Source organism: Cygnus atratus, unplaced genomic scaffold, assembly GCF_013377495.2.
Source record: "Cygnus atratus isolate AKBS03 ecotype Queensland, Australia unplaced genomic scaffold, CAtr_DNAZoo_HiC_assembly HiC_scaffold_206, whole genome shotgun sequence".
Lineage (NCBI taxonomy): Eukaryota > Metazoa > Chordata > Aves > Anseriformes > Anatidae > Cygnus > Cygnus atratus.
Window position 1 is genome coordinate 12,880 of NW_026109799.1, and position 11,175 is coordinate 24,054.

The 11,175-nt window shown below is 65.8% G+C and overlaps 2 protein-coding genes across 2 annotated transcripts; both read right to left on the reverse strand.

The window, feature by feature from the left end:
• Positions 1-3,276: 3,276 nt before the first annotated feature.
• On the reverse strand, positions 3,277-5,257 carry LOC118261640 (homeobox protein otx5-like). The gene is made up of 3 exons (XM_035572546.2): positions 5,161-5,257; positions 4,372-4,523; positions 3,277-3,900 (listed from the first exon to the last, which is right to left on the reverse strand). The coding sequence occupies exons 1-3, from the start codon at positions 5,255-5,257 to the stop codon at positions 3,277-3,279; spliced, it is 873 nt and encodes a 290-aa protein (XP_035428439.1).
• A 4,397-nt stretch (positions 5,258-9,654) lies between these two features.
• On the reverse strand, positions 9,655-10,812 carry LOC118261641 (histone H3.3A-like; the record flags this gene model as incomplete). Its single annotated transcript, XM_035572547.1, has 2 exons — positions 9,655-9,783; positions 10,659-10,812. Coding segments are annotated over 2 exons (283 nt in total), but the record flags the coding sequence as incomplete, so codon positions are not given.
• Positions 10,813-11,175: the final 363 nt, after the last annotated feature.

Here is an 11,175-nt window from a genome sequence, read left to right on the forward strand (position 1 = left end):
CCTTGGGTTACCCAGGACCTTTCTTGGGGTCTTAACACCATCAATGGGGTCCCCAAGGCCCTTGTTGGGGTTCCCACAACCCTCATTGGGGTCTCAACACCCTCAATGGGGTCCCCAGGACCCTCCTCGGGGTCCCCTTGCCCTCCCTGGGGGTCTCCCCACCCTCATTAGGGTCCTAGCCCCCTCCTTTGGGTCCTGTGGCCCTAACTGGGGTCCCCAGAGCCCTAACAGGGACCCCGTGGCGCAGACTGAGGTCCCCCGACCCCCGTTGGGGTCCCACGGTGCAAATAGGGTCCCCCAAACCCCGGACCCCCGACTCACCCGCCTGCGTCTGGGCCACCAGCAGCAGCAGCAGCAGCGGCCGGGGCATGGCGAGCCAGGGGGGCCACACACTGGGAGGCACTGGGAGGCACTGGGAGGCACTGGGAGGCACTGGGAGGCACCGGGCTCCGTTCCCCGCTTTTATGGGCTCCACGGAGGGGGGGGACACGGGGACAGTTTCGGTTTCCCTTGAGCCGGGGGGGGGGCAGGATGGGGGCTGGGGTGTGGGGATGGGGAGCAATGGGTGGTGCACGCCTGCGCATGCGTGCAAGGGGCTGTGCACCCCTGCATGTGCGTGCAAGGGGCCCTGCACCCCTGTGCACGTGTGCAACGCACCGTGCAACCTCGCCTGCGCGTGCAATGAGCAGCACGCCCCTGGATGCGCGTGCAAGGGGCTGTGCACCCCTGTGCTCTTGTGCAACGGGCCCTGCACAGGCGTGCAACCCCCTGCGCCCGTGCACACTTGGCCGTGCATCCACCTGGCCGCGTCCCCACGCCGCGTGGCGTCGGTGCCGGCCGGGACGTGCCCGTCCCCATCCCTGTGTCCCTGTCCCCGTGTCCCCGTCCCCAGGGGGGGCCGTGCACCCCCCCTCCTCCAGCCCCCCCCCCTTATCCCCCTCATTAGGGCCGTTAAACCGGGCTTAACCCTCTTCCCCGGCCCCCCCGCACGGCTCAGCCCGGATTAGGCTCCATCTGCCCGGCTGGCGCCCGGAGAGGTCCTGGGTTAACCCTGGGGGGGGGCCGTGCTCCCCCCCCTTCACACTCCCCTGGGCACCCCCAGCCTGCACCCCCCACTGCGTTAGGGGTGCCTGAAGCACTGAGGCCCCCCCCCACACACACACACAGCCCCCTGAGTGCAGGGAGCCCCCAACAAAGCCAGAGACCCCCCCTCAAACGCACAGACCCCAAAGTGCAAAGCCCCCCCACCCAAAAAAAAATGGGACCCCAAAGTGCAAAGCCCCCCCCAAGTGCAAAGAGCCCCCCCAGGGTGCAAAGAGCCCCAAAGTGCAAAGAACCCCCCCAGAGTGCAAGGAGCCCCCCCCAATTGCAAAGCCCCCCCGAGTGCAAGGAGCCCCCCCGGGGCACAAGGAGCCCCCCCAGCCAACCCAAGGGTGCACCCCCGGCCCCCCCCCGGCCTCCCGCAGCCCCGGCTCAGCGCCCAGCGGCTTTGCGGTGCCATTTCGGGGCGGATTTAGGGGTTAAAGGGCAACGCGGTTTTTTTCCGTGCCCCCCCCCCCCTTTTTTCCATAGCAGGGCTGCGGGGGCCCACGTGGCCGTTAATTACCGCTCCCTAATTAGTGCCGGGGACCCCAGCTGGCACCCCCAGCCCCAAATCCCCCTAACTCACCCCCAGCTGGAGCCCCCCCTTAGCACCATTGCAGCCCCCCCTCGTTAGCCACCGCCGTTAATGAGCGAGAGGCGGGGGGGGGGGGACACCGCCCCCTCCTTTTTTTTTTTTTCCACTTTTTCCACTTTTTTTTAATTACGATTTCGTTTCTGTAAAGCCTTTCCTTTCCTCCTCAGCTCTGCGCAGCCCCCCCCGGCGGCTGGGGGGGGGGTCGGGTGCAGCTACGGGGTGGGGGGGGGGGGAAATGGGGAGAAACGAGGGTGGGGGCGGCCGCCCGGAGGGGGGGGGGGGGCGTAGCGGGGAACGGGGGCACCCCCGGTGCCGGCTGAAATGGGGGGTGTGGGGGGGCTCAGCGCCGCGCCGGGCAGCTGGGGCACGCTGCGAGGGGGCTCCTTGGTGTAAGGGGGCTCCTTGGTGTAAGGGGGCTCCTTGGTGTAAGGGGGCTCCTTGGTGCAAGGTTGTTCCATGCTGCAAGGGCACCCTGTGCTACAAGGATGCTCAGTGTTGCAGGGATGCTCCTTGTTGTGAGGATACTCCATGTTGCAAGGGTGCTCCCTGTTGCAAGCGTGTTCCATGCTGCAGGCGTGCTCCATTTTGCAAGGACGCTCCAAGTTGCAAGGCTGCTCCACGTTTCAGGGGTGCTCCGTGTTGCGAGGATGCTTCCATGCTGCAGGGATGCTCCATGTTGCAAGGATGCTCCTTGTTGCAAGGTTGTTCCATGCTACGAGGATGCTCTGAGTTGCAAGGAGGCTCCGAGTTACAAGTGGGCTCCGAGTTGCAAGGAGGCTCCGAGTTGCAGGGATGCTCCTTGTTGCAAGGACGTCCCGTGCTATGAGAACACCCCATGCTACGAGGACACCCCGTGCTATGAGGATGCTCCGAGTTGCAAGGATGCTCCACGCTGCAAGGACGCTCCTTGTTGCAAGCTTGTTCCATGCTGCAAGGATACTCTGAGTTACAATGATGCTCCCTGTTGCAGGGATGCTCCTTGTTGCAGGGATGCTCCTTGTTGCAAGCTCGTTCCATGCCGTGGGGATGCCCCATGCCACGGGCGTGCTCCGTGCTGCGGGGCTGGGCTGCGTTGCAAGGACGTCCCAGGCCGTGGGGCTGCTCCGTGCGGGGCTGCTCCGTGCCATGGGGTCGCTCCGTGCCATGGGGATGGTCCCTAAAGGGATTCGTGCAGGAATTCTCCGTGCCCAGAGGATGCTCCGTGCCATGGGGTCGCTCCGTGCACGGCTGCTCTGTGCCACAGGGGACGCTCTTGGCCTTCGGGACGCTCGGTGCCATGGGGACACCCAATGCCCAGGGGACACCCAAAGCCCAGGGGATGCTCTTGGCCATGGGGATGGTCCATAAAGGGATTCTCCGTGCAGGAATTCTCCGTGCCATGGGGCTGCTCCGTGCCATGGGGCTGCTCCGTGCCATGGGGACGCGCTTGGCCACGGGCTCGCTCCATGCCATGGGGCTGCTCCGTGCAGGACTCCTCCATTCCCAGGGGATTCTCCGTGCCCCGGCGCTGCCCCGTTCCCAGGGGACTCCCCGCGCCGCAGCCGTGCCCGGCACCCTCCGGGCCCCCTCGTGCGCCCGCGGCGGGGCCGGGCCCCCCCTCACAAGACCTGGAACTTCCAGGAGCTCTGGTCCTTGTAGTCCAGGCAGTCGGCGGCGTTGAAGTTGAGCTTCCAGGAGCCCGCCTGGTCCTTGTAGTCCAGGCAGTCGACGGCGCCGAAACCCAGCCCGGCGGCGCCGTAACCTTGCCCGGCCAAGCCGGCGGGCGAGGGGGCGAGGTGGGCGCCCATGGCGGGGGTGGCCAAGGGGCTCAGCGCCGCGCCGGGCGCCCCCAGCTGCGGGTGCATGGGCGAGAGGTAGGAGCTGCAGTCCAGGCCCCCGAAATAGGCGGCAGATCCGGCGTAGCCTTGCCCGTAGCCGCCGGCTTGGCCGTAGGAGCCGGGGAACGGCGCCGAGCGCGGCAGCCCCGGCGCGGCCGTGGTGGCCAAGGGGTCCGGCACGGGCGAGATGGAGGCCGGGCTCCAGATGGAGACGGTGGCGCCGGCGGCGGAGCTGGGGGTGCCGGCGGGGCCGGCGGGCGGGGGGCTGTAGGGCCCGGCCCCCCCGGCGTCGGCGGGCGCCTCGCGGGGTGGCGAGCTCTTCTTCTTGGCGGGCCGAGCCTTGGCCTGGCCGCTGCTCTGCTGCTGCTGCTGCCGGCACTTGGCGCGGCGGTTCTTGAACCACACCTGCGGGGAGGGAGGGAGGGAGGGTGGTGGGGAAACTGAGGCGGGGGCGGCGGGCACGGCGTTGTCCTTCACATGCGCCCCCCCCCCCCCCCATGTGCTCACCCCTGTGCACACGCTCCTGCACGGGTGTGCTCGGGGTCACGCAGCCCTGCGGTGCTCACGCTGCACAGGGTGCGTGCAGGGACCCTCCCTGTGCACACGTAGGTGCAAGCAGGACCCCTCCTTGTGCACGCACAGGAGCATGAAGCACCCCTCCCTCCTTGTGCACACATGGGTGCATGCAGAACCCGTCCTCGTGCACACAGGTGCGTGCAGGACCCCCCTCCCTCCTCGTGCACATACGGGTGCATGCACAATCCCTCCTTGTGCACATGTGGGTGCAAGCAGGACCCCTCCTTGTGCACACATGGGTGCACGCACGATCCCTCTTTGTGCACACGCATGAGCATGCAGGACCCCCGCCGGGCTCACCTGCACGCGGGACTCGGGCAGGTTGATCTTGAGGGCCACCTCCTCGCGCATGAAGATGTCGGGGTAGCGCGTCTTGGCGAAGAGCGCCTCCAGGATGTCCAGCTGCGCCCGCGTGAAGGTGGTGCGCTCGCGGCGCTGCTTCCGCGGCGTGGCTGCGGATGGGGGGGGGGGGTGGAGGTCAGGGACCGCCTGGTGAGCCCCCACCTCCCCCCCGAGCTGTTGCACGCTCCCAGCCCCTTCCCACCCAAGGGAAACCACGGGGCCAGGGAGAGGACCCCCCCCATGCAAGCCCCTTGTGCGATACCCCCTGCGCAAGCACCCCTTGCAAAACAGCATGCGACCCCCCCACCCCACCCCCCCGTGCAACCCCCTTGTGCAAAGCCCCTCATGCAAAGGCTGCTGTGCAACCTCCCGTGCAAACCATCTGTCCAACACGCTCGTGCAAACCCTCTGTGCAACACCCTGCGTGCAGCCTCCTTGCACAAAACCCGCTGTGCAGCCCCCCCCGTGCAAAACCCTGCGTGCAACCCCCTGTGCAGTGCCCCTGTGCACCCCCTCCCATGCAAAACCCTGTGTGCAACCCCCCCGTGCAACTCCGCTGTGCAAAACCCTTTGTGCAACCCCTTCGTGCAACCCCCCCCCCGCGCAAAACCCTGCGTGCAAACCCCCCATGCAATGCCCCTGTGCAACCCCTCTGTGCAAAACCCTTCGTGCAACCCTTTTGTGCAACCCCCCCCTGTGCAAAACCCCGCACGCCTCCCCCTGAGGAAGCCCCCCGCTGCTGCTCACCAGGGTAGCCCACGGCGGAGTGCAGCAGGTCCATGCCCGGCCCGGCCAGGGCGAGCCCGTTGACGGCGTAGTGGGGCTGCTTGATGTAGGACATCATGCTCCGGGCGGGCTCCCTCGCGCCGAGCCCGGGTGCTGCCGAGGCGAGCTGGGGCCAGCTGCCGGGGGGACACGGGGTCACGCACGGCACGGGGCAGCGTGGCACGGGGCAGGATTGCACGGCACGGGGCAAGGTAGCGCGGCACAAGATTGCACGGCACGGGGCAGGATTGCACGGTGCAGCACGGCACGGGGCAAGGTAGCGCGGCATGGTGCAGGATTGCAGGGCACGGGGCAAGGTAGCACAGCACGGGGCAGGATTGCACGGGGCAGGATTGCACGGCATGGTGCAGAATTGCACGGTGCAGCATGGCACAGTGCAAGGTAGCACGGCACAAGATTGCACGGCATGGTGCAGGATTGCACGGGGCAGCACGGCATGGTGCAAGGTAGCGTGGCATGGTGCAGGATTGCAGGGCACGGGGCAAGGTAGCACAGCACGGGGCAGGATTGCACGGGGCAGGATTGCACGGCATGGTGCAGAATGGCACGGTGCAGAATGGCACGGTGCAGAATGGCACGGTGCAGAATGGCACGGTGCAAGGTAGCACGGCACAAGATTGCACGGCATGGTGCAGAATTGCACGGTGCAGCACGGCACAGTGCAAGGTAGCACGGCACAAGATTGCACGGCACGGGGCAGGATTGCACGGTGCAGCACGGCATGGTGCAAGGTAGCATGGTATGGTGCAGGACTGCAGGGCACGAGGCAAGGTAGCGCAGCACAGGGCAGGATTGCACGGCATGGTGCAGGATTGCACGGTGCAGCGCGGCACGGTGCGACAGGGCACGGTGCAGGATGGCACGGCTTGGTGCAGCGCTGCGTGGTGCAGGATTGCGCGGCCCCCCAGGCCCTGATCCCCTCCCCAAGGCAGGAGGTGGAACCGGTGGCTCGTCCCCAAGCCAGGGGACGTCACCCTGGGGCTGGTGGCAAATCTCCCAGGGCTGGTGACAGCCCCGGTGGCCCCAGGGGACGTCGTCGCCCTGCCGTCGGTGACAGCCCCGGTGGCTCGTCCCCGCTCCAGGGGACGTCACCCCAAGGCCAGCACCCCGTCCCCAGCTTGAAGCCCCCCCTCCTGCCCCGCGTCCCCATCCCCCCTCAGGACCGCCCGGAGCTCCCCCCACCCCAAGTTGCCCCCACCCCAAGGTCCCCCCCCACCCCGAGTTGCCCCCCACCCCGAAGCTGCCCCCACCCCGAGGCACCCCCCACGCCCCAAGATACCCCCCCACACCCCAAGTTTCTCCCACCCTAAGTTGCCCCCCCACCCCAATGTGCCCCCACCACCCCCAAGGTCCCCCCCACCCCAAATTACCCCCACACCAAAGTCCCCCCTACCCCAAGGTGCCCCCCCCACACCCCAAGGTCCCCCCACCCTAAGTTGCCACCCCACCCCAAGGTGCCCCCCACCCCAAGGCACCCCCCACCTCAAAGTCACCCCCCACCCCAAGGCGCCCCCCCACCCCAAGTTGCCCGCCACCCCAATGTGCCCCCCACCCCAATGTACCCCCCCCCAAGCCCCCCCCAGATGCCCCCCCCCCACCCCAAGGTGCCCCCCACCCACCTGCGGCGGGGCGGCGGCGGGGGCCCTGCTGGCGGCGGGGAAGGCGTCCCCGCGCCGGGGGGAGCTTTAAGTAGGGCCCGCCACCGTGCCCCCCCCCCCGGCCCGGCACTAATCCCCGGGGGGGGTGACATTGGCCCCCGGCGGGGCTAATCCCCCGCTGCCGGCAATTAACTCGGGGGGGGCACCCAGCACCGCCCCCCCCCCCCCCCCGGGGTGGGGGTTTTGGGGTGCGCTCAGCGCCAGGGCCGACCTCCTGTGGTTAATTATTGCTGGTTAATTAATTATCGGGTGGGATGCGGGGGGGGGGGGGGTGTCTTATATTGGGGGGGGGGGGGTTATAAGGAGCCCCCCCCCCCTAATTACACCCTGCTGAAGGGTGCTGCCGGCTCGTTAAGGCTAACGAAGGGGCTCGCTGTTTTGGGGTCAATCCTGAGGGATTTGGGAATGGGCCTGGGGGTCCCACGGGGGCTGGGGGGGGGGACCCAAAATGTGCCCCCCCCCCCCTCCTTTGAGGGGCCCGGGGCTAATCCCAGGGACAGCTGCGGTGTCTGAGCCGGGGACGGGGACACGCGGGGACAGGCGGGACCCCCGGGGGGGGGGCAGCGTTTGGGGGGGGCCCTGAGAACAGCACGGGGGGGGGGGAGCCCCATTGTGCACCCCCCCCCAGGGTCTTTGCTCAGCCCCCAGTCCCGGTGGAGAACCGAAATCCCAGTGAACGCCCCCAAGCCCCAGTGCAGCCCCCCCAAATCCCAGTACAACCCCCCCAAACCCCAGTGAGCCCCCCTGAACCCCAGTGAACCCCCCCAAATCCCAGTACACCCCCCCCAAACCCCATCGCAGCCCCCCCCAACATGGTGTGCCCCCCCCCAGATCCCACTGTGGCCCCCCCAAATCCCAGTGAACCCCCTCAAATCCCAGTGTAGCCTCCCCCCAAATCCCAGTACAGCCCCCCAAATCCCAGTATAACCCCCCAAATCCCAATGCAGCCCCCCCAAACCCCATTGCAGCCCCCCCAAAATGTGGTGTGCCCCCCCCCCCAGCCCCCACTGTGCCCCCCCCAGCCCTTGTGGGCGGCAGCTGGGGGGGCAGCGCTGCGGCGGGGCTGATTAGTTTGTTTTTCAGACGGGCGGATTTGGGGCTGATTAACCCTAATCCTTCACCGGGGGGGGGGGGGCACGGGCGGCGCAGATGCGGCGGGGGCTGCCCGTGCCCCCCCCACCCCCCCCCTTCCCACCTGGGCACCCCAAAACTTTGGGGTTTTGAGGTCCCCGTGCTCTGCCCCGGAGCAGGATGAACCCCGGGGGGTTGGGATGGCACCGAGGGGTCCCCAGTTTATTTTTTTTTTTGGGGGGGGGGGGGGGGGCAGCTGGGCTCACGCCGGGGGGGGGGTCCCCAAATTGGCTGAGGTGCCACCCAAGTCACCGAAAAGCCGGCGTCCCAAAACCCGCAGCCCTCACCCCAAACTTTGGGGACCCCGATTCAGTGGGTGAAGGCTCCCCCGGTCCCCCCCTCCCGTCCCCAGCCCCCCCCCAGCCCCCCCCCCCCAGCTATTTCGGAACCTTTAAGACTTTAATCCTGCCCCGGCGGACGCCGAACCCCAAAAACGTCCGATTAGACCCCAAAAAAGCAGGGGGGGGGGAGGTCCCTTTGCCAGCGCCGGGCCTCGTTAGGGCCAAGTCGCTTTCTTGGGGTCCCTGGGGGACACCCCAAAACTTGGGGGGGGGGGGGAGCTGCAGGGGGGCAGGGGCAGCTCCGCCTGGGGGGGGGGTCGGGATCGCCTATTTTTAGGGAAAACCCCAATTAAGCCAATTTAGGCGCCGATATTCACATAAATGTTAAAAAACCACGCTTTTTTTTTTTTTAAAGATTTTTGATTTTTGAGCAGCGAACCCCAAAATCTCTGTTAAAGACGAGCCCCCCCCCCACCCCCCCAGAAGGACGTGTCCCCCCGGCCCCGCGGGGTTGTTTTGGGGCGGGCGGGGGGGGGCGCACGCCGTCCCCAGGTGCCACCCGGTCCCGGCGGCCCCGTAATCCCGCTTAGGGTGACTAACGCGGGGCCACCGCTAAAATTAACGCCGGGGTGTCAGCAGCAATCACGTCAGCGCCCCCCCCCCCCAGGGAAGGGGGGGGGGTAATCCGCGCCCGAACCTCCCCCCCCCCCCCGAAAAGGGAAAGGGAGAAGAAAAAAAAACCGAAAAAAACATCAAAGGATCCCCCCAACCCCTCCCAGTTTTGGGTTTTTTTGGGTTTTGTGGGGATTTGGCGGGGAAGGAAGGAGGAGAAGGGCTCGGTTAACATTTCGGGTTCTTTATTCATTCCAGTCAGCCCCGGGGGGGGCGGGGGGGGGGGGGGAAATTGGGACGCGCGTTTGGGGATGCGGGGGGGGGGGGGGGGGACACACCGCGGCCCCCCCTCGGGGGAACACGAAGTCACGGAGCCACCCCCGAAGCTCCCCTGCCCACGCCCAACCCTCCGTGAGTTTTGTGTACAAAACCGGGTATTTCAAAAAACTTCCCCCCGCCCCCCCCCCCCCCCCCCCAAAAAAATTCTGTGTATTTTTTGCAGCTCGGAGGGGAAAAAAAAGAAAAAAAAAAAGAAAAAGCGTACAAAAAAAAAAAAAAGAAAAAAGGGGGAAAAAATCCCAAAGTCTCGTAAACCCCCCAAAAGTTTGCTCGGTGTGTGTGTGTGTGTCGGTTTTTGCCTGCACGTCGCGACCGGGAGAGCTTCGAGAGGGCTTTTTTTTTTCGCCGCGGGGGGGGGGGGGGGGGGGGCGGGGAGCAGGAGAAGCCCCCCAGGACCCCCCCCCCACGCCCCCCCCCGAGTCCCTCCGGCGGCGCTAAGCCCGCTCGCCGCGGATGCGCCGCGCCAGCTGGATGTCCTTGGGCATGATGGTGACCCTCTTGGCGTGGATGGCGCAGAGGTTGGTGTCCTCGAAGAGCCCCACCAGGTACGCTTCGCTGGCCTCCTGCCGGGGGGGGGGGGCGGAAAAAGGGGGGTTAATTGGGGTGGGGGGCACCGAAAGTCGCTGCTGAGGGGGGTTTGGGGGGGGGTCGGGGGAGATGCCGCGTCCGAGGGGGGGGGTGGATGGGGCAGCAGTAGGGGCTGAAGATGTCAGGGCACGGTGATGGTCCCCCCGCCCCGATATCGCCCCGATATCACCCCAATATCATACCCCTACTATCACCCCAGTATCGCCCCAATACCGCCTCATTATTGCCCCGATACTGCCCCATTATCGCCCCGGTATCACCCTGTTATCGGCCCGATATCGCCCTGACATCGCCCCAATACTAACACCCCAATATCGTCCTGGTATCGCCCCAATATCAACCCGATATTATCGCCCCGATATCACCCCGATATCGCCCTGGTATCACCTCAATATCACCCCGATATTATCGCCCCAATATCGCCCCGATATCACCCTGGTATCACCACCCCAATATCACCCCGATATCGCCCTGATAGTATCGCCCCAATATCGCCCCGATATCAGCCCAATATTATCACCCCAATATCGTCCTGGTATCGCCCCAATATCAACCCGATATTATCGCCCCGATATCACCCTGATATTGCCCTGGTATCACCCCAATATCACCCCGATATCGCCCTGATATTATCGCCCCAATATCGCCCCAATATCACCCCGATATCAGCCCAATATTATCACCCCAATATCGTCCTGGTATCACCCCAACATCACCCCGATTCTGCCCCAGCATCACCCCAATATCGCTCCGATATCACCCCGATATTATCGCCCTGATATCACCCCAATATTATCACCCCAATATCGCCCTGGTATCGCCCCAATATCATCGCCCCGATATCGCCCACCTGCAGCGCCCCGATGGCGGCGCTCTGGAAGCGCAGGTCGGTCTTGAAGTCCTGCGCGATCTCGCGCACCAGGCGCTGGAAGGGCAGCTTGCGGATCAGCAGCTCCGTCGACTTCTGGTACCGCCGGATCTCCCGCAGCGCCACGGTGCCCGGCCTGCAAGAGGTTCCGTTTACACGGGGAAACCGGAGTCAGACCGGATTCACATCGGCGTCACGCCAGATTTGCACCGGATTCACGCCAGAGTCACACCAGAATCACACCAGATTCGCATCGGCGTCACATCGGATTCGCACTGGAGTCACACCAGATTTGCACCGGATTCACACCAGAGTCACATCGGAGTCACGCCAGATTTGCACCAAAGTCACATCAGATACACACCGGAGTCGCACCAGATTCACACCGGATTCACACCGGAGTCACACCCTTTCTGCCACACATCCGCTCCCCTTCAGCCCGGTTCACAGAACCTAACCTTTATCGACTCCTTGTGATATAAGCTACCAGAATGGACCA

Excerpts from the sequence above, each read along its gene's own strand:
- LOC118261640 (XM_035572546.2), bottom strand. The coding sequence starts at position 5,257 with ATGATGTCCTACATCAAGCAGCCCCACTACGCCGTCAACGGGCTCGCC. Across the intron at positions 4,524-5,160 it reads CTCCGCCGTGGGCTACCCTG|CCACGCCGCGGAAGCAGCGC; the intron begins GTGAGCAGCAGC and ends CCCCATCCGCAG. Across the intron at positions 3,901-4,371 it reads TGCCCGAGTCCCGCGTGCAG|GTGTGGTTCAAGAACCGCCG; the intron begins GTGAGCCCGGCG and ends CCCTCCCCGCAG.